At 36.1% G+C, this 23,727-nt stretch overlaps 1 protein-coding gene across 1 annotated transcript in view; it reads left to right on the top strand.

The window, feature by feature from the left end:
* Positions 1-4,420: 4,420 nt before the first annotated feature.
* The window catches only part of LOC115512949 (disintegrin and metalloproteinase domain-containing protein 5-like), a 130,587-nt gene continuing 111,280 nt past the window's right edge, over positions 4,421-23,727 (top strand). The window contains exons 1-4 of the mRNA XM_030314464.1: positions 4,421-4,475; positions 4,966-5,045; positions 20,536-20,591; positions 23,014-23,092. Of these exons, the coding sequence (XP_030170324.1) occupies positions 4,421-4,475; positions 4,966-5,045; positions 20,536-20,591; positions 23,014-23,092 (270 nt within the window). The remainder of the gene's footprint in view (positions 4,476-4,965; positions 5,046-20,535; positions 20,592-23,013; positions 23,093-23,727) is intronic.

The following is a 23,727-nucleotide window of genomic DNA, read 5'->3' as shown; positions in this document are numbered from 1 at the left end:
GGTATGTTGTTTTAAGAGCTCTGTTCCTGGACTGAAGCACTTGCTTTCCTGGACTTGCCCTTGGCTGAACTGAATCTCCTCATTCACACTCTTGTGAGCTCTGGGACAGCTCACATCCAATGATGGGTAATTGTGGATTATGAAGGTCCAGCCTCCTTGCTTCAACTCAGGACAGCAACGCAGGGCCATCCCATATCTCCCTGTGGGACCAGACAAAGCCTTTGCTTCAACTGTATCACATTTCTTCTTCTACTCAGTTCTGCATAGCTTATGCCCCCTTTCCTAACATGTGTCAATACTGAGAACAGTTCCCAGTAAAGCTCCTGCAACACACAACTCCGTCTCAGAGTCTGCTTTCCTGGGAAACTAGCCTATGAGTTTCTCACACCCAGTTAGTATGAGCAGAAGGTAGCTGCACTGGGGGACCTTCCCCAGTCCCCTGTTTTAAATTGCTATATATAAATTTATATACATAAACAAAATTTACATTTTCCTTACAAGCACTTTACTATCTGGCTATCACTTCTTCCTTTTTTTTTTAAAAAAAAAAAACAAACTTAAATCCAAGCTAGTTAACATAGAGTGTAATAATAATTTCAGGAATAGAATTTAGTGATCCATCACTTACATGTAACAACCAGTGCTCATGCCCCTTACCCCTTTAGTTCTTCCCAACACCCACCCAACACCCTGCCATCAACCCTCAGTTTGTACTCTGTATTTAACATTTCTTATGGTTTGTCCCCCATCTCTGTTTTTATATTAGTTTTGCTTCCCTTCCCTCATGTTCATCTGTTTTGTATCTTAAAGTCCACATATGAGTGAAATCATATGATTTCTGACTGACTTATTTCACTTAGCATGATACACTCTAGTTCCATTCACATTGTTGCAAATGGCAAGATTTCATTCTTTTTGATTGTCAAGTAGTAGTCCATTGTATATATAAGCCACATCTTCTTTATCCATTCATCAGTCGATGGACATTTGAGATTTTTCTATACTCTGGCTATTGTCAATAGAGCTGCTATAAACATTGGGGTGCATGTGCCCCTTCGAAACAGTACTCCTGTATCCTTTGAATAAATACCTAGTAGTGCAATTGCTGGGTCATAGGGTAGTTCTATTTTTAAGTTTTTGAGGAACCTCCATACTGTTTTCGAGTGGCTGCACCAGTTTGCATTCCCACCAGCAGTGCTAAAGAGATCCTCTTTCTCCACATCCTTGCCAACATCTGTTGTTTCCTAAGTGGTTTATTTTAGCCATTCTGACAGATGCGAGGTGGTATCTCATTGTGGTTTTGATTTGTATTTCCCTGATGATCAGTGATGCTGAGGTCTTTTCATGTGTCTGTTTGCCATCTGGATGTCTTCTTTGGAGAAGTGTATATTCATGCCTTTTGCCCATTTCTTCACTGGATTATTTGTTTTTTTGAGGGTTGATAAGTTCTTTTTAGATTTTGGATACTAACCCTTTATCTGATATGTCATTGCAAATATCTTTTCCCATTCCATCGATTGCCTTTTAGTTTTGCTGATTGTTTCCTTCACTGTGCAAAAGGTTTTTGTTTTGTTTTGTTTTGTTTTGTTTTTTTTAATCTTGATGAGGTCCCAATAGTTAATCTTTGCTTTTGTTTCCCTTGCCTCTGTCAAGGGACATGTCAAGTAAAAAGTTGCTGTGGTTGATGTCAAAGAGGTTGTTGCCTATTTTCTCCTCTAGGATTTTGATGGATTTCTGTCTTACATTTAGGTCTTTTATCCATTTTGAGTTTATTTTTTTGTGTCTGGTGTAAGAAAGTGGTCCAGGTTCATTCTTCTGCATGTCACTGTCCAGTTTTTCCAGCACCACTTGCTGAAGAGACTGTCTTTATTCCATTTGATATTCTTTTCTGCTTTGTCAAAGATCAGTTGGCTATACCTTTGTGGGTCCATTTCTGGGTTCTCTATTCTGTTCCACTGATCTGAGTGTCTGTTCTTGTGCCAGTACCATACTGTCTTGATGATTACAGCTTTGTATATAGCTTGAAGTCCGGAATTGTGATGCCTCCAGCTTTGGTTTTCTTTTCAAGATTGCTTTGGCTATTCGGGTCTTTCGTGATTCTATACAAATGTTAGGGTTAGTTTGTTCTAGCTCTGTGAAGATTGCTGGTGTTATTTTGATAGGTGTTGCATTGAATATGTAGACTGCTTTGGGTAGTATTGACATTTTAATAATATTTGTTCTTCCTATCCAGGAGCATGGAATATTTTTCCATTTTTTTTGGTGTCTTCTTCAATTTCTTTCATAAACTTTCTATAGTTTCCAGTGTATAGATTTTTCACCTCTTTGTTTAGATTCATTCCTAGGTATTTCATGTTTTTTGGTGCAATTGTAAATGGGATCAATTCCTTGATTTCTCTTTCTGTTGCTTCATTATTGGTGTATAGGAATGCAAACAATTTCTGTGCATTGATTTTATATCCTGTGACTTTGTGGAATTCATGTATCAGTTGTAGCAGTTTTTTGGAGGACTCTTTTGGGTTTTGAATATAGAGTATCATGTCATCTGTGAGAGTGAAAGTTTGACTTCCTCCTGGCAGATTTGGGTGCCTTTTATTTCTTTGTGTTGTCTGATTGCTGAGGTTAAGACTTCCAACATTATGTTGAATAACAGTGGTGATGGTGGACATTTGGTTACTATTACTTCTGATGTCATTTAACAGTATCTCCTATTTCCCTTATCATTTCTTTATGTCAAAACTTCCTTGAACTTACATACTTACAAATAAATTTTAAATTGTGTTCTGAATAATAATTCAAAGTTCCTGTCAGCCCACACTTTAATAACCTACTGATTTCATCAATCCAGTAAGTCTCTTAATGTCACGTTCTTGTTCCTTGATGAATGATCTGTTTTTTCCTCTTGTAGATTTCAGAATTTTCTCTTGTTGTCATTTTAAATTTCAGATTTGTTTTTCCTTCAATGCCCAGTTGTTAATATATGGGTTCTTTCTAAGGTCATTCTTTTATTTTTTAAATCGAGAGAAACTTTTCTTTTATCCCTTTTAATATTTCCTTCTAACTTTTTAAATGCTATTATCTGGATAGTGACAGTTCTACTTCTATTCTTCTTATCTCAATTTTATTTTTGTATTTTCTACTTTTCAATTCTTTCTTATTCTTTTCTAGGAGAGTTTGTCAATCTGATAGTACAAGTTCCTAATTCATTAAAGGGTATATATCCATTCTGCTATTATTCCATCTATTGTGACTTTATTTCTGGGCCACTTGGTATTTGTTACTGTTATATTCTGCAAATAACTTTAGTTTTGGGGACAGCCAAGCAATTTCAAATCAAATTTATAATCATGATTTTGGCATTTATTAAAGCAATATTATAGTTAATGTGGGGTGTGGCTGTATTTTAATTTTTTACTATGATGTGGGCTAGGATCTGTGAAGAAAAGAATGCCTATAGACTTCAAAAATCAAACTATTCTTGCTCCTTATAAAGGCAGAATGCAATAATGTCTAATTAAAGTAGTAAAAACTAGGGGCACAGGATTACACAGAGTGTAGCAATAATAATTTGGGATATTAGGGGCGCCTGGGTGGCGCAGTCGGTTAAGCATCCGACTTCAGCCAGGTCACGATCTCGCGGTCCGTGAGTTCGAGCCCCGCGTCGGGCTCTGGGCTGATGGCTCAGAGCCTGGAGCCTGTTTCCAATTCTGTGTCTCCCTCTCTCTCTGCCCCTCCCCCCGTTCATGCTCTGTCTCTCTCTGTCCCAAAAATAAATAAACGTTAAAAAAAAATTAAAAAAAAATAATTTGGGATATTAAAGATGATTGGAAGAGACTGAGGAGGGATTGTATGAGGTCTGCATTCAACAGCTGTCCCATAATGGCTTATCCAACGAACTTAAATTTATAAAAGTCACAGTGTTTGCAGCAGTTTTTGCAAATACAAGCATTTTGCCTGTTTGGATGATATGTAAATATAATAATAGAGGACTGTTTGTTATCAGTAACTTGAGCATTTTTATCTTTGCTCTTTCTCCTCACTGTAACTAGAAATTACTTCAGAAGTCGTTGGACTAAGTACAAGATATAAACAAAAGCCTTACCAGGCACCACCCTAATCTGGGAATTGAAAATTTCACAGCCTTTCCTTCCTTAATAAACCCAATGTCTGTGGGTCTTGACAGTCCGGCCTTGAGCCCTCCCCGGTCGGCCCGCTCGCTGCACGTTACCATTACCGTCCTAGCTATGCCACCTCCAGGGGCACGGGGAGAGCGAGAGCCCCCAGTCGACCTCTCCCTTGAGCTCCTCCCTGAGGCGCCCCGTGCGCTTCCCCGGAGGCGCCCTGCGCGAGCTGGGCCTCCACCTTCCTCAACGCTTCAACTGCTGTTACACCGCCAGCCGGGCTCCAAGACAGCGGAGCCATGTTCCTTCTTCTGGTCCTTCTCACCCGACTTGGAGAGCTGCACGCAGACCCCCGTAAGTCTAGATACTTGTTCCCCCTCGCCATCAGCCCCCGGAGGGATTGTGTTCGCTTAGGGGGCTGTCATTTTTGGTCCAGGCCCCAGACCCAGACCTTATCCCAGCCCCGCACTCTCCCTACCCACTTTCTTCTTGCCCCTCGCTTGGGAGCCTGTGGCCAAGAAAGCAGAGGCAGACTCCAGGCAGAAAATCTTTTCACGTCTCTGGGTATTCTTTATGTAAAACGGACACAAATGGAATAAGGGGTCTTCCACGTACAAAATTTTGCTATTCTAGAAATAGTCGCATCGCCATAAAGAAGCTATTTGTCAATGATGTTCTGATTTGGTGACTGCTGTCCTTCACCTGCTTCACTGAAAATTGCAGGTCACTCTTGAATTCAGTATTATCTTTCCTCTGCAAAAAATAGAGAAACAAATGTGGAATTGGATATGGACAATGTAGGATTACAGGTATATCAAAATAACTTTGCTTATTTTTGTTTTAGATCCCGATAAAACATTTCTGGAAACCACAATTCCTGAAAAGATTTCATCATCTGATGCAAAAACAGATCCAGAAAATAATGTAATTGAGAAATATTTTTATATCATAAATTGGGCTAAGTTGCCTTTAATATTAAGACCAGAGTTGCTGAATGGAGGCAGGAACTCAATTCTTGGAGGCAGAGCTGATGGCTGGAGCAGGGTTCACAACAAGGAACATTTTGAAGTGTATGAATGTGTGTGACTTTATATGTGTGTGTGTGTGTTTCTGTGGAAGATGAAGGATTTTAAGGGTGGGATCTACCATGGCCAGGGCCAGGGAGAAGCTGGCAAAGTGCCTGACTCAGGCAGAAAATGTAAGGGAATGGCAAAAAACAGATTCCTCCAGGACCGGGATTAAGGTAAGGTGAGCGAGGTGAGTCAGGGTCAGATTCTGTCTTGATTTAAAACTTTGATAACTTGTTCATCATGATTTTTTTTTTTTTTGCACTAATTTTGATGTCTTAAATATTGCATTGAAGTAGTTTTTTGTTTGTTTGTTATTGAGTTTTCTGGTCCCCCAGTGCTAGTCCTAGCCCAGGTGATTTCCTCCAGTTTATTTGCCTCAGGTTTCAGAGTCAGTGAGACTGAAAGGTGATCTGGTAATTAGCCTATAGATGGCTTATATAGCAATTAGCACATAGGTTTAACAGTCTGAGCTTGGATATTGGTACATACTCCTTCTCTAATTCCTCAGGAAAATCTGTTTCTCACATGGTTCCTTCTATACTATAGGATAATCTAATACTAGTCATAATTGTGGTCTCCAAATTTATTTTTATCTTTTAGTGGTTTTTTGAAAACCTTCCCTCTGTTTCACATGAGGATACACTGTATCAGGTTTCTCCCTCCCCCATTTCTCCCAGTTCTCTGAAGGTAGCCTCTCCTCCCATATACTCTTTACATTTTCTTTCTTTAGTAACTAGGTTTGTTTTTTCTTTTCTTTTCTTTTTTCTTTTTTTACCACTCAGTCCCCAGCCCCTACCCACCAAGCGAATTCTTAGCTATGCAAGGTATATGAGTGCTACTCCAGCTTTTTTTTTTTTTTTCTGATTGGAAAGAAGGGGTTCCATTGGACTTTTTGTTTAATTCACTTTTTCCTGAAATGAATAATACCAACCCTCTCTATTACTTATCACTGAGAAGTCTTTGATATTGTCAATATCAATATCAAAGACAATAGTTGACTTGTCCAATATCTAGCATTTAAAAAAAATTATTTAATAAAATGGAATTTCAGTGTGTTTCTTTTGACGATAACAGTCTTAAAAGCTTCCTTTTAATATTTTTGCAACAGTAAACTATTCCTAATGTGGGGTGTGATTGTATTTTAATATATTCAGTATAATATGAGGTAGGACCTGCAAAAGTAAGAATGCCTAGAAGACACATAGAGAGCTCCCAGATTTAAGAAATAAGAACATGGGGGTACTCAATTAATTTTGAATGTTTCTAATTGCCTATGCATATGTATATAAAGATAAAAAAATATTTCATGGGGCATACTATATAATTATAAATACTAAAAGTTATTTTTTGTTCATCTGAAACAAATTTTAAGTATTTTTGACTAAAAAAGAGGTGGAACTGAAATTAAAATATTTATTTGGGCTCTCAGAATTGCAATTCAGGAAGCACAGATTCCATAGCAACCCAAATTGTGTTCCCCCAGGCAACAAAAGTAAGACAAAAGGGGGTGCTTGTATAGTTGTTTACAAAGAATTTTGAGCAATGTTGATGGAAAACTAATCTTGTCTGAATATAATTAGTTGCTAAGACTATCACTAAGAAAAATCTCTTCCTGTAATGAGTGTTTGGGCTGAGTTGTTGGAATATTTGCAGTTTGGCCCGATTCATAGGTTTGGCCTAGTCAAAAGTTCACACCATGTGAAGACACGCCTGAGTTTCATTTTCTTAATGGCCTCCTGGATCCATTTTAATACCCCTTGACATAAATGACTCCATTTTATTTCATCTTTCTCAGTATCTAAATTATTTATATACCTTTTTCTTAAATTGTATTTCCCTGATGATTTGACTTGCCTTAGCAGTAGTTCCTTGTTCTGAAGAATTTGCTTCTAAAATGATTTGCAGTTATTCCATTTAATTGTAACATAGTTTCTGCAGTTGGTCGCATCCAATTTATTTCATTCTTTTTCCCATTGAACATTTGTTGGTAAACACACACACCCACACACACACTGGAGATTAGCATTGTGAAGTTAACAACTCTAATCATTGCTCTTGTTAGCTTGCTTTTGCATTCTTTAAAATGTCTATTGACAAAACCAGAATATTGTCACTAAATTTTATTATCTTCTCCAACATTGCACATGATGCTTCCATTTCTTCCCATACTGGAAAACTATTTAGTAGTATCCAGATAAAAGAACAGAATTCTTCAAGGTATTAAAACTCTTTCAAAAGATAGAGCAAGTACCATACTAATTATCCACTTCAAGTTGGAATTTCTTTTCTTGTTCATAAGGCATGTTTTCCCCTTTAAGAACATACTTGGCAACAGAGGGATACCTTTTGTTCGTATAATTTATTTATTTTTTAAATTTACGTCCAAGTTAGTTAGCATATAGTGCAACAATGATTTCAGGAGTAGATTCCTTAATGCCTCTTACACATTTAGCCCATCCCCCCTCCCACAACCTCTCCAGTAACCCTCTCTTTGTCCTCTATATTTAAGTCTCTTATGTTTTGTCCCCCTCCCTGTTTTATATTATTTTTGCTTCCCTTTCCTCATGTTCATCTGTTTTGTATCTTAAAGTCCTCATATGAGTGAAGTCATATGATATTTGTTTTTCTCTAATTTCACTTAGCATAATACCCTCTAGTTCCATCCACGTAGTTGCAAATGGCAAGATTTCATTCTTTTTGATTGCTGAGTAATATTCCATTATATATATATATCACTTCTTCTGTATCCTTCATCTGTTGATGAACATTTGGGCTCTTTCCATACTTTGGCTATTGTTGATAGTGCTGTTATAAACATTGGGGTGCATGTGTGCCTTCAAAGCAGCATACCTGTATCCCTTGGATAACTACCTAGCAGTGCAATTGCTGGGTTGTAGGATAGTTCTATTTTTAATATTTTGAGGAACCTCCATACTGTTTTCCAGAGTGGCTGCACCAGTTTTCATTCCCACAAGCAGTGCAAAAGAGATCCTCTTTCTCTGCATTCTCACCAACATCTGTTGTTTCCTGAGTTGTTAATTTTAGCCATTCTGACAGGTGTGAGGTTCTGGTTTGGATTTGTATTTCCCTGATGGTGAATGGTGCTGAGCATTTTTTCATGTATCAGTTGGCCATCTGGATGTCTTCTTTGGAGAAGTGTCTATTCATGTCTTTTGCCCATTTCTTCACTGGATCATTTGTTTTTTGGGTGTTGAGTTGGATAAGTTCTTTATAGATTTTGGATACTAACCCTTTATCTGATATGTCATTTGCAAATATCTTCCCCCATTCCATTGGTTGCCTTTTAGTTTTGCTGATTGTTTCCTTCACTGTGCAGAAGCGTTTTATTTTGATGAGGTCCCAATAGTTAATTTTTGCTTTTGTTTCCCCTGCCTCTGGAGACATATTGAGTAAGAAGCTGCTGCGGCCAAGGTCAAAGAGGGTTTTGCCTCTAGGATCTTGATACTTCCTGTCTTACGTTTAGGTCTTTCATCATTTTGAGTTTATTTTTTGTGTATGGTGTAAGAAAGTGTTCCAGGTTCATTTTTCTGCATGTCGCTGTCCAGTTTTCCCAGCACCACTTGCTGACGAGACTGTCTTTATTCCATTTGATATTCTTTCTTGCTTTGTCAAAGATTAGTTGGCCATACGTTTGTGGGTCCATTTCTGGGTTCTGTATTCTGTTCCATTGATCTGCGTGTCTGTTTTTATGCCAGTACCATACTGTCTTGATGATTACAGTTTGTAATACAACTTGAAGTCTGGGATTGTGATGCCCCCAGCTTTGGTTTTCTTTTTCAAGATTGCTTGGGTGTTTGGGGTCTTTTGTGGTTCCATACAAATGTTAGGGCTGTTTGTTCTAGCTCTGTGAAGAATGCTGGTGTTATTTTGATAGGTATTTCATTGAATATGTAGATTGCTTTGGGTAGTATTGACATCTTAATAATATTTGTTCTTCCTATTCAGGAGCATGGAATATTTTTTCATTTTTTTGGTGTCTTCTTCAATTTCTTTCATAAGCTTTCTATAGTGTATAGATTTTTCACCTCTTTGTTTAGATTCATTCCTAGGTATTTCATGTTTTTTGGTGCAATTGTAAATGGGATCAATTCCTTGATTACTCTTTCTGTTGCTTCATTATTGGTGTATAGGAATGCAAACAATTTCTGTGCATTGATTTTATATCCTGTGACTTTGTGGAATTCATGTATCAGTTGTAGCAGTTTTTTGGAGGAATCTTTTGGGTTTTTCCTCATAGAGTATTATGTCATCCATGAGAGTGAAAGTTTGACTTCCTCCTGGCAGATTTGGGTGCCTTTTATTTCTTTGTGTTGTCTGATTGCTGAGGCTAAGACTTGCACTATGTTGAATAACAGTGGCGAGAATGGACATCCCTGTCTTGTTCCTGACCTTAGGGGGAAAGCTCTCAGTTTTTCCCCATTGAGAATGATATTAGTGGTGAGTCTTTCGTACATGGCTTTTATGATCTTGAGATACTATCCTTCCATACCTACTTTCTTGAGGGATTTTATCAAGAAAGGATGCTGTATTTTGTCCAATGCTTTCTCTGCATCTATTGAGAGGATCATGTGATTTTTGGCCTTTCTTTTATTGATGTGATGTATCACACTGATTGTTTTATGGATATTGAATCAGCCCTGCATCTCACGCATAAATCACACTTGGTCGTGGTGAATAATATTTTTAATGTATTGTTGGATCTGGTTGGCTAGCATCTTGTTAAGGATTTTTGCATCCATTTTCTCCAGGGAAATTGGTCTGTAGTTCTCCTTTTTAGTGGGGTCTTTGTGTGGTTTTGAAATCAAGGTAATGCTGGCTTCATAGAAAGTGTTTGGAAGTATTCCTTTTTTTTTTTTTTTTTTGGAATAGCCTCAAGAGAATAGGTGTTAACTCTTCTTTAAATGTTTGGTGTTTAAATGTTCTTTAAATGTTCTTTAAATTTTTCCAGAATTCCCCTGGAAAGCCAACCTGCCCTGGGCTCTTGTTTCTTAGGAGATTTTTGATTACTAATTCGATTTCTTTACTGGTAATGGGTCTATTCAGATTTTCTATTTCTTCCTGTTTCAGCTTTGGTAGTGTATATGTTTCTAGAAATTTGTCCATTTCTTCCAGATTGCCCATTTATTTGCATATAATTGCTCATAATATTCTCTTATTATTATTATTATTTTTTTTTTTAAATTTTTTTTCAACGTTTTTTTATTTATTTTTGGGACAGAGAGAGACAGAGCATGAACGGGGGAGGGGCAGAGAGAGAGGGAGACACAGAATCGGAAACAGGCTCCAGGCTCTGAGCCATCAGCCCAGAGCCTGATGCGGGGCTCGAACTCACGCACCGCGAGATCGTGACCTGGCTGAAGTCGGACGCTCAACCGACTGCGCCACCCAGGCGCCCCAATATTCTCTTATTATTGTTTGTATTTCTGCTGTGATTGTTGTGATCTCTTTCATTCTTGATTTTATTTATTTGGGTCCTTTCCTTTTTCTTTTTGATCAAACTGGCTAGGGGTTTATCAATTTTGTTAATTCTTTCAAAGAACCAGCTTCTGGTGTCATTGATCTGTTCTACTGTTTTTTTTTTCTTTTTTTTGGTTTCAATAGCATTGATTTCTGCTCTTATCTTTATTATTTCCTGTCTTCTGCTGGTTTTGGGTTTCATTTGTTGCTCTTTTCCCAGCTCTTTGAAGTGTAAGGTTAGGTTGTGTATCTGAGACCTTTCTTTCTTCTTTAGGAAGGCCTGGATTGCTATATACTGCCCTCTTATGACCACCTTTGCTGCATCCCAGAGACTTTGGGCTATGGTGTTATAATTTTCATTGGCTTCCATATACTGTTTAATTTCCTCTTTACCATCTTGGTTAGCTCATTCATTCTTTAATAGGATGGTCTTTAGTCTCCAAGTATTTGTTATCTTTCTAGATTTTTTCTTGTGGTTGATTTCAAGTTTCATAGTGTTGTGGTCTGAAAATATGCATGGTATGATCTCGATCTTTTTGTACTTGTTAAGGGCGAATTTGAGTCCCACTATGTGATCTATTCTGGAGAACATTCCATGTGCACTGGAGAAGATGGTATTCTGCTGCTTTAGGATGAAATGCTCTGAATGTATCTGTTAAGTCCATGTGGTCCAGTGTGTCATTCTAAGCCATTGTTTATTGATTGATTTTTCTGCTTAGGTGATCTGTTCATTGCTATAAGTGGGGTGTGAAAGTCTCCTACTCTTATGGTGTTCCCTAAAAATTGACATGTGTAGACCTAAGATCTATGATGATTTCTGTAGTTGCAAAGAGAGCCATTGCATTCTTTAATTATTGCAGTGGATTTCAATTGGATACCTGAAATTTTGCTTGCAATTTTAGAATCAGAAATACTTCTGGCAGTTGTACATTCAAATAGTCATTTAAGTAGAAAGACTGGTGATATGCTATGTGAAAAACCATTGCAGTGTCTATTGCAATTCTTAGATCTTCTAAATTTTTTTCAATCCAAAAAAAATGTTGTATCACCTTTTTTGGTACTGTATGAAGAAATGACTCATCTCTTTTGTTTAGTTGTTAATATATGTTGCCTTATATTTGAATTCCCACCATTTTTATATAAAAGAACAATTGCATACTGTACAAAGAGCTTCAAAAGGACTTTTTCCTCGGTTGATAAAACTGTTTAGAATTTTGGCATTTGGAATTTAAATGTACACAAGAAATAGACAATTTCAATACCTGAAATTTTGCTTGCAATTTTAGAATCAGAAATACTTCTGGCAGTTGTACATTCAAATAGTCATTTAAGTAGAAAGACTGGTGATATGCTATGTGAAAAACCATTGCAGTGTCTATTGCAATTCTTAGATCTTCTAAATTTTTTTCAATCCAAAAAAAATGTTGTATCACCTTTTTTGGTACTGTATGAAGAAATGACTCATCTCTTTTGTTTAGTTGTTAATATATGTTGCCTTATATTTGAATTCCCACCATTTTTATATAAAAGAACAATTGCATACTGTACAAAGAGCTTCAAAAGGACTTTTTCCTCGGTTGATAAAACTGTTTAGAATTTTGGCATTTGGAATTTAAATGTACACAAGAAATAGACAATAGTCCAAAATATTTCAAAAGGAATCGAAAATACTGAATTTGATCATCTTGCAGCTGGGTCAGTGCATCTGTACAAGTCCAGACTCATAACTAATCATGAACAAGTTGAACCATTGAAAGGGTTGCAAAGTTGGAAAATAAACAGTAAGTTCAACTAGATATGTGATTCAAAAAAATAATGAACTTCCAGTTAGCCTGTTGTAGTAAACACAGTCTTCCTGCAGAAACCCAGAGCTAATCTTACATAAGGTTTTGGGAAGCCTGGTGTTCAGAGATTAGTGAGATTTCAGAAGGGAGAGTGCTTAGGTATTGACATGTTTTCAACTGTGTTAGTGGTTGTCGGAGTAAGGCTGCTTGTTGACCATCTCACTTTCAGAATCCTCCTCAGTGGAGTGAGGCACTTAAACTTATCTAGAAGCTGGGGCTGTTACTGCTTTGTTAACCTTCAGAAGCTAGTTATTTGAGTGTGGCTGTTGGTGACTGGCTGATTGTGTGCTTCTGATTGTGTGCTCTGACCAGAAGTTCTCTCTAATTGTAGTTACTTGTTCATGACTTGGGACTTTGGCCAAAGAAGAGCCTTTCCCTTTCGTGAATATGAAAAATAAGTACTTAAAGTTGTTTTAAAAAAATCTTTATTTACTTTTGAGAGAGAAAGAGAGACAGCATGAGCAGGGAAGAGGCAGAGAGAGAGGGAGTCACAGTATCTGAAACAGGCTCCAGGCTCCGAGCTGTCAGCACAGAGCCTGATGCGGGGCTCGAACTCATGAACCAAGAGATCATGACCCGAGTCAAAGTCAGACGCCCAACTGACTGAGCCACCCAGGTGCCCCCAGAAATAAGTACTTTTAATTCTCCGTCTCTCATTTTGGATTTCCCTCAGACAAACCTATAGGGAGAGTTGAGGGATAATATCGGTCTTTATTTCTGAAGGTATGATTTTTAGCTCAAGTTGCCATTTAAATTATTTAAGCACCAGTTACTCTGGTGGAAAAGAGCTTTGACTAGCAAAGTTTTGTAATGTACTGAAAAAACATGAATACAGAATATTTCGGGTGTTCTGACAAACTCAATACAGGGCACAGGGTAAAAATCATTAAACTCAGGACATGTCTATACATACAGGATGCCTGGCAACCCTAAACACATCCCAGGGTCTATTTAGGAATGAATTTTTTTTACATATTTCTTAGTGTCTCAAATGACTTCTTTGAGTTAGGTAGAGGAATTAAAGGCAGCCTAGGCCTGTTGTTCCAAATCTTCACATGATTTGATCAAAGAGAACACTCATTACCATACATTACACACACACAAAAAGGCCTACTTAGTTTAGTGGTCAAAGAAAGAAGTCCTACTAAATGCTTTTCCTTTTTTCTTCTTTGGTTTCTGGGCAAAAAAGTATCATGATACAAACATTTTGCCCTAGAAACATATATCAATAACAAATGTTGCTGTAGTAATGATTCCTCCTGAAGCATGAATTGACTGAGTCAAGGCTATTTGAGAGGAATTTGACAGTAAGGTGGAGTCTCAGGATATTTTCTAACACACCAAATTTATGCCAATGGAAGCTGCTCTTTACAACCCCTTGGAACTTGATTTTTATTAATATTCTTCAATGTCTGTGTCCTAGTATCTTATAGGGGTGGTATAGTGTTTTCGTGTTGCTTGGTTTTATTTACATAATAATGTTTGCATACTTTTTTTCCCCACCATAACCACCAGACCCCTAGTTCTATGTTAAATGAATTTTGTGAATGATGGTGGTATGTGTAATTCCTTCCACAAGAACAAAGTGAACAACATAAAAAATCTTTGTCATTCTTCCTGCAACTGAAAGTTTTGCTAATAGAGCAAACTAAAGAAGACATGTCCACATATAAAATATGGCCCAGAATATCTTTGAGATCCTCACAGCCTCCCCTCCAGTGCCCCCCATATAAAACAGTGAAAGTGGGAAATTCATTAATTTTTGCTTAGTTAGGAAGAATTATTAACATGCTACAGAATGTCATCCAATTCATTCCAGCAATGATGTAATATGTTCTTAAGAGGGATTTATAGGTCAATTTCTGTGATTAATTTGATTCAAATGTAGTGTTTCTGGAAATACTATATAGAGGAATTTTTTGGACTTCAAGTGCAGATATATACTCCAATTTCATAGTGTGCTATGATTAATGGTCCCATCAAGCCCCTTATTGTTATACTTTCTCCTTTATTCCTATAGCCCCCATTCCCATTTCCCTCTTCCATCTGATGATAACCATGCCTGTGTACTTGATATATTTCTTTACATCTATATATACATTTGTATTCGATTGTATTAGACAGAATTCTTAGATGGCCCTCAAGAGTCTCACTCCTTGATGTACACACTGTACAATTCTGTTCTCTTGCAGATCAGTGAGACCTGTACATTTGATGGAGTAATCATTGCATTGATTAGTTTCTGTTTCACAAGACTCTATTACAGCTTTCTGGAGTATTTCTCCACCTGACCTCAGAGAACACACAAATTGCCATGATATAAACTGCCTATGGGGATCTTGTGGCAAAGGAACCATTGGCAGTGTCTTTGAGCTGAAGGCAGCCTTGGCATCCTTCCCTCCCCCTTAACCCCTGACAATCACTGATCTTTTCACTATCTCCTTAGTTTTCCCTTTTCCAGAATGTTCTATAGTTGGAATCATATAATAAATAGCCTTTCCATATTGTCTTCTTCCACTTAGTAACATTCACTTAAGTTTCCTCCATGTCTTTTCATGGCTTGATAGCTCATTTCTTTTTAATGCTGAATAATATTGCATTGTCAGGATGTACCACAGTTTATCCATTCACTTACTGATAACATCTTGTTTGCTTACAAGTTTTGGCAATTATGAATAAAGCTGCTACAAACATCCATGTGTAGGTTTTTGTGTGCACATAAGTTTTCAGCTCCTTTGGATAAACACCAAAGAATGTGTTTGCTGGATCATATGCTAAGAGTACATTTAATTTTGTGGGAAACTGCCAAACTTCTTCCAAAGCGGTTGTACCATTTTGCATTCCTGCCTGCCTGCAATGAAAGGGAGTTCTTGTTGCTCCACATCCTTGCCAATATTTGGTGTTGTCAGGATTCTGGATTTTGGCTATTGTAATAGGTGTGTAGTAGTAAATCTCATTTTAATTTACGATTCACTAATAACTTATGATGTGAATATCTTTTCATATGCTTTTCTGCCATTTGTATATCTTCTTTGGTGAGGTTCAGTTATGGTATGCCTAGGTTCAGTTCTTTTGCCCATTTAAAAAAATTTTTTTAATGTTTATTTATTTTTGAGAGACAGAGAGAGAGGCAGAGAGAGAGGGAGACACAGAATCCAAAGTAGGCTCCAGGCTCCAAGCTGTCAGCACAGAGCTTGATGTGGGGCTCGAACTCACGAACCACAAGATCATAACCTGAGCTGAAGTTGGACGCTTAACCAACTGAGCCACCCAGGGGCCCCTCTTTTGCCCATTTTTTAATGAGATTGTTCATTTTCTTTTTGTTGAATTGTAAGCGTTCTTTCTATATTTTCGGTAACAGTCCCTTATCAGATGTGTCTTTTACAAATATTCTCTCCCAGTCTGTGGCTTGTCTTCTCCATTGTCTCAAAACTTAACCAATTAATCTCAATTTATTCATCCTTTATTTCCTTCTTATTGCTATTTGCATTTAAGAAATTTTTGTCTACTGTAGGGTTATACAATATATTCCTGTGCTTTTGTGTAGAAGCTTTATGTTCCTTTTACCATTTAGTCTGTGATCTATCTGGATTTTTTTTTTTTCTATCATGAGATAGAGAAGTCAAAGTTCATTGTTTTTTTTCCATATGGATACTGAATTCACCAAGCAGCATGTACGGAAGACCATTTTTCCTCACCATATTATAGTGGCCACCTTCAGTTTTTACTGAGGGTCAGATAAGTATATATTTATGGCTCTCTCTGGATTCTCTATTCTGTGCCATTGGACTGTTTTTCAAAACTCTGGCCCATATTTCACTACCCTAATTACTGTAGCTTTATAAGTTAACATAAATTGGTGTGGGCACTCCTAACTTTATTTTTTTCATATTCTTGTCTTGACAATTCTAAGCTCAATTTGTTTATATCCACAAATGACCTGCTATGACTTTATTGAGTTTTCATTGAATCTATAGATCAAATTAGGGGAAATTAAACAATATTGAGTCTTCCAATTCATGTACATGGTGTATCTTTCCATATATTTTAGTTTTTCTTTCGGTAAGGCTTAGAAGTTTTTATTTTTGATGTCTTGAAAACCTTTTCTTAAATTTATTCTCAGTGTTTTTCAACATATTTTAATACTGTGACAAATGGTGTTTCTTTATGTTAATTTTCTAATTGTTGGTTGTCGATGAATACGAGCTAGATTATCAAAATTTGATGAGATTTGTTTTATTATTCTTCATATGACCTATTTTGAAAGATGTTATATGTGCATTTGAATATTTCTTTTTCAGTGATTGGATGTAGTATTGTATATACGTCAGATAAATTTAGTTGATTGTGCTGTCCAAATCTTTATGGCTTTACTGGTAGTTCTCTTGGGTCCTTTCTATAACTGATAGAATTATAAAATCTCCACATATGCTTTTGAATTGTATATAATTTATTTTAGTTCCATCAATTTCTATTTTATATATTTTGGAGATATAATATTAAGTACATAAAATGTTTAAGACTGTAACTTTTTTTAAATTGATGCTTTTATCATTATAAAGTGTCCCCCTTTATTTCTTGTAATTCATTTGGAATTACATTATATATTGCTTGTTATTAGTATAGTTATCTTTCTTTAGGGTATTGTTTGCATGGTATAACTTTTAATCCTTTTATTTTCAGTGTTTTGTATTTAAAATGCTTCTCTTTTATATAAAAGTGTGTAATTATTATTTTTAAAATTTATTTGGTCTTTCTTAATTTTCCCTTTCCTCTGTTTTTATAATCCATGATGTTATTATTATTCTAATTTATCTTTTTAGGCTATTAGTGATGTATTCTTTTTTATTCTTTTAATGGTTAACCTTGTGATTATAACATGTGTCTTTAATTTTTTACCTGCTACATTAAATTTGTATTTTTGCCACTCCCTGAAAAGCTCAAGGACCTTGAAACTTTACTCCATTTATGTTCTTTTTGTCATTTATGCCATTGTCATATATCTTACAACTATGTTTTTTTTTTTTTAATGAGAATAGCATTTACTATCACTGTTTAAAACAAATGATATTCACTTAAATTTACTGACATACTTATTTTTCCCGTGGTTTTCATTGTCATACATTTTCATCATTCTATCTTGGAGCAACTTACTTCCCATTAAAAAAGAAACACACTATTTTTAGTGTTTCTTTTAGTGTAGGTTTGCTGTCAGTGAATTATGTCATTTCCTCTTGTGAGGAAATGTGTTTATTTCGCTGTGTATCTGCTGGATATTTTTGCTGGATATAGACTTTTGGTTGGATATCATTTTCTTTCTTCACTTTAAAGATACCATTCCATTGTCTTCTCATATCCATTGTTTCTGTGGGAGTATGCATACTTTATTTAAAAGCCTTTTGAGAGTAAAGCACCCTTTCGTTCTTGTTGCTGTTTAAATATATGTTTTTTTGTCTTTTTGTTTTAGCTGTTAGAGTATGATATGCCTAGTTTGTTTTCTTTGTATTCATTCTATTTTGGATTAATAGAGTATTTGAGAGTGTGAGTGGACATCTTTCATAAGCTTTGGAAAATCTCAGATATTATTTCTTTTTTTTAATGGATTTTATTTATTTATTTATTTATTTATTTATTTATTTATAGAGCATGAGTGCAGGAGCCAGTGGGGGTGGAGCAAAGGGAGAGGGAGAGAGAATCTTTTTTTTTTTTTTTTTTGATTTTTTTTTATTTATTTATTTATTTTTTTTTATGAAATTTATTGACAAATTGGTTTCCATACAACACCCAGTGGAGGGAGAGAGAATCTTAAGCAAGCTCCATGCCCAGCATTGAGTCCAATGCAGGACTCAATCTCACGACTCTGGGATCACTACTTGAGCCAAAATCAAGAGTTGGATGCTAAGCCAGCTGAGCCACCCAGGTGCCCCAGGCATAAATTATTGATATTTAATTAATATTCTTTCATAGTCTCTATATCTTTCTCCTGTTTTCAAAATTACATGAATGTTAGACATTTTTAATGGGTCACACTTCTCTTATTTTTGTTTTGGTATTAATTTCACTTTGTCAATCTGAATATTTTCCACTGACCTATTATATTCCTGTTCACCAATCCTGTCTTCTGCTCTGTCTGATCTTCTCTCAAACCCCTTTTATTGACTTTTTAATAGAAGGTATTACATTTCTTTCTGCTCTAGAATTTCAGTTTGTTTATTAGATATTTTACTCTTCTGAAAATCTCCATATTTTTCTCATTTTAGTCATGGTCATTATACATACTACCTGTAGCTTTGTTATAATTATCTATTTGTTTTCTTTTTTACTGATTTTGGTAATTTTATCCTGTTCTTTTGCATTTCATACAATTTTTTATTGAAAGTTGGTGTAATAGTTTGCTAGGGCTTGCATAACAAGGTAACACAAACCATGTGCCTTATACAACAACAATGTATTGTTTCACAGTTCAACAAAGGAGACTAGAAGTCCAAGATCAAGTTGTTAGCAGGGTTGATTCTTTCTGAAGACTGTTAGGGATAATCTGCTCCAGGTCTCTCTTCTTGGCTTATAGATGGAATCTTTTTCTGAATTTTCATAGGCATTCCCCTTTGTGTATGTCTGTGTCTAAACTTCCCCTTTGTGTTTTTGTTTGTTTATTTATTTATTTTAGAGAGAGAGAAAGCATGCACCTGCACACAAGTGGGAGAGGGACAGAGAGAGAGAGAGAGAGAGAGAGAGAGAGAGAGAGAATGAGAATCTTAAGCAAGCTCCCTGGTCAGTGCAGAGGAGCCCTATGTGGGGCTTGATCCTATAACCCTGGGGTCATGACCTAAGCCAAAATCAGTCAGATGCTCAACCAACCGAGCCACCTAGGTGCCCCTAAATTTCTCCTTTGTATAAAGGTATCAGTCAGATTGGTTAATGCCTACCTAATGACCTAACTTTATTACTTCTGTAAGGACCCTATCTCCAAATAAGGTCATGTTTTGAGGTCCTGGGATAATGAATTCACATATAACGTTGGAAGGAAGGAGACACAATTCAACCCAACCATTTGGATATTGTGTATGAAAAGTTTTAGAAGCTCTAGATAATGTCTTTTTGGATTTTTTTTCTCTTCCTGTCAGTTTTGTACATTTCCTATTATTTAAATTCTACTTGTTTTGTAAGCTGTGTGGATTTAAAAATTTATTGATGCTGCCTTATTCCATTTATTTTTGATTATATTTGTTTAGTAACAAGGTATTTTTGGAGGGCACAATTCTCAAGATCCTCACAAGATTCCACTTATACTTATTTCTAGAGTGCCATTAAGATGACTCTTTCAGAACATTTATCTGTTACAAAGAATCTTGTTCTGCTAGAATACAAAGTTAAGGCACTGAAAACTTTTAAGAGGCTATTTCTCTTGTTAAAATTATCTTTAAAAAGTAGCTGAATAAATGACTTAATGACTCTTATATTTTCTGTTATCTTCTGGAGGGTTTTCTAGACATGTCTCTGCTTCCCCTCTATCCTCTTTCACATTCTATTCCAGAGGAGTTTTGTTGCTTATGTGTGGAAAGCAAAGTGCAGTGGTACTTATTATGTTATACTGCTGGAGGTGTAGTGCATTTCCTGTAGTGCTATCTTTTGGAGTATTTATTCCATTGAGCACAACAATATACTTTTTAGGAGGTCTGGGAGTAAACAAGCAACAGATTCTTTCAAGTGAGGTGGGCGTCTTTGGCATTTGCCTTGGGCATGGTGAAGGGTGGTATATGTCTAATCCAAAAGGTAATAGTCATTAGGCAAGATTCTCCATCAGAAATGTTAGGGTGAATAATAGACAGCGACTACTACCTAGTTCTCCATTTAGAATTCCGAGGCTTCAAATAGTCACATGGGAAGGGAAACATATGTAATGGTTATATTTTATTATTAATTTTTTCAATATTTTTAAAACATAACTCAGAAAAGAAATTATTTAGCATATGTTATTTACAAGTATTTTCACTGATTTTTTTTTGGATACTCATGTTACAGATTGCTTATATCATTACAATAAAAGGAAAACCGTATTTTGTCCATCTCAGAAAGCAGTAAGTAAAAATTTTATCCTTTCAAATTTTAATTCTCTGGTTTCTTGATTTTTAAAAATAGGTATGCATAGAATAATTTCAATTCAGATGTATATTTAATACCTATATATATGTAATACTTACTGCATATTGATTATTGGGTAAAATCATAGGCATACTAAAGATAATAAAACATGATCTGCAATTAAAGAATTCATATATATTCAGATGAAATAATGGAGAAAGGGAGAATTTTGCTATAACATAGTATTGTAATAAATGTGTAAATAGTGTTCTTTGGAAATCAATGAAGGTTTTTGGAAGGAAGTAAGAGATGACTTATCTCTTGAAGGAAGATACCTTGTGAGTTCTGTAAAGAAATGAGGTAGTGTAGGAGGACATTCTGTTTAGAGGAAATCATGTGCAAAACATGGAGGTATGAGACAGAGTGGATTCAGTGGTGTGTAGAAAGTCCACCTGGATTACTAAAGGACATATTTCTGGAGGATAGAAGTAAAACATTTTGGAAAGGTAGGCAGGAGTCAGGTTGTAGAAGATCTATAAAACCATGCTAAGGATATTAGAAGCCAAAAATGTTTTTAAGCAAGTACATTATAGTCCCAGTGAGAGTTTAGGCTGTTTTTGAGAAAGCAGAAGTAGAGGTAAGGTGTGTAATTTGTGGTTATGTAATAATTTAGGTGAATGATGATGGTGGCTTAAACAATGGTATTGTTCATAGCACTGGAAAGAAAAATTCAATAGACCTTGAAGATGGATTTGTTAGAGTGATTGGGAAAAAGTGAAGTATCTTGGATAATTTAGTTGTTGCTTGAGAAAATGGGTAGGTTATAGTTAATTAAGTGAGGAATAAGTGAGATATATATATGGGGGAAGGGGGTGAGTTTGATTTGGAATGCCTACAAGATATCCAAGTGGATTTTCTCCACTAGGAATATGAATATAAGAATTTGAATATATGAGAAGAGATTGGCAATGAGGATATAGGTTTAGCAGTAACCAATAGTTTGGCTATAAAATAAAAAATGAGAATTTATAGAGTGCTTATGAATAGCCTAGTGACTAAGGACTAAATCTTGGTGAAGATCAATATTTCTGAGATAGGTAGAACAAAAAAGAGCAGCCAACATGGAAGATCAAGCTGGAAGTGTCAGGGAGGTAGGAAGAGAAGCAGAAGAGTAATGTGTGATGTAAATTAAGTGATTATATTGAGTGGTCACAGTTTTCAGAATGATGCTAGAGAGCAGGGCAATGTTGATTTTAAAATTACCTTTTGGATCTGACATTCTGGCAGCTATGAATCTTTTCCAGAGCCGTTTCAGGGTGACTAAGAATGGACAAAGTGGAGAAATTATTTGTAGACTACTCTTATGAGAGTATCTTTGGAGAATTGAAAATGTATAAAGAATAGTTAAAGTAGGACACAGGTCATGGGAGAATTATTTATGAAGATAATACTTTGATAATGAACTTTTTAATAGCATTAAGTTAAAAAAATAGTAGAGAGGAATAGTTTGAAATTATAGGATTGAAAAAGTATGTATCTTCAATATATGGCATAGAATGGGATTCATAGCACAAGTGTAAGAGTGTGCCTTGAACAAAAGAAGTAGTCATCCTCTGGAAAAAAAGATGAGGAATGAGGGTAGATATAGGTGATCTGAAACTGAAATGATGTGGAGATTATGTGAGATGATTGGCAGGAGTGGGGTCAAGTTTCTGAATTGTTACTGAGGATAATGAAGGAAAATTCTGACAAAGGTTATTGAGAACTTGGTACTTAGCTAAGCTTAGTGAATATGAATTTGTAGTAATGCTAAGAAAATATTTTTTAAATTCTGTCCTAAACCTAGTTTTTAATTTTAAGATTCAGGTTTAAAATCTGGAATCAGTGAGTAATAAAGACAAAGATTTTAAAGTTCTATGCTGGAGGGGCCCCTAAGTGGCTCAGTCAGTTAAGCGTCTGATTTCAGTTCAGGTCATGATCTCGCAGTTCATGGGTTTGAGCCCAACATTGGGCTCTGTGCTGGCAGCTCAGAGCCTGGAGCCTGCTTTAGATTTTGTGTCTCCCCCTCTTCCTCTCCTCCACTTGTGTTCTGTCTCTCAAAAATAAATAAGTGTTAAAAAAAATTTAAAGTTCTATGCCGGAAATTGGGACCTATGCTATTTACACTGTTTGCTATCTCTAGCTGTTTGGATTGTTCATTAGGATGCATTTTAGTGTTATATGTCACCAGAGTTAAAATGCTTCCCTCAGCACTTGATTTATTGTAAACAACAGAGAAGTATTTGGACAAGAGGATATGCAAAGGTAACTGGCGCTATAATTGATCAGTAAAAGGAAAATTTGTATTATGAAGAATAATTTTTTATGTTTCATGTTTTCTGTTTGACAGATTGAACATGTTTTGTGATTTTATTCTAGATCATTTTTATCTTCGGTTTCTGTTGTTTACTTTTATGACAAAGATGACATCCAATATTCTAAGCCTTTGTCAGCTCAGGTAAAACAGCTTTTTCTTACAGATTTCTTTCTCTAGATTATCTTTAAAAATGTTAATTTCAGTGGCACCGGGGTGGCCCAGTTGGTTAAGTGTACGTCTCCATTTTTTTTAATGTTTATTTTTTTATTATTATTTTTTTAATGTTTATTTTTGAGAGAGAGAGACAGAGACAGAGACAGAGAGACAGAGAGAGAGACAGAGAGGGGAACAGAGGATCCAAAGAGGGCCCCGTGCTGACAGCAGAAAGCCTGATGTGGGACTTGAACTCACGAACTGTGAGATCATGACTTGAGCCCGTCGGATGCTTAGCTGACTGACCTATCCAGGCACCCTAAGTGTCTGACTCTTGATTTTGGCCCAGGGCGTGATCTCAGTCCAGGTTGTAAGCTTGTGGTTTGTGGGTTCAAGCCCTGTGTTGAGCTCTGCGCTGATGGCATGGAGCCCACTTGAGATTCTTTCTCTTCCTCTCTCTCTACACCCTCCCCTTCCCCCCTTCCCTGCTCTCTGTCTTCCTCTTCCTCTCTCTCTCTCTGTCTCTCAATAAGTAAACATTTTAAAAAAGTAAAAAATGTAAATATCCTGAAATTTATACATTCACTGACATTTAATAATCTGGACTACGTCTTATTTCTACG

Source organism: Lynx canadensis, chromosome B1 (assembly GCF_007474595.2).
Source record: "Lynx canadensis isolate LIC74 chromosome B1, mLynCan4.pri.v2, whole genome shotgun sequence".
In the NCBI taxonomy this organism is placed as follows: domain Eukaryota; kingdom Metazoa; phylum Chordata; class Mammalia; order Carnivora; family Felidae; genus Lynx; species Lynx canadensis.
This window is presented reverse-complemented; position numbering and strand designations above follow the sequence as displayed.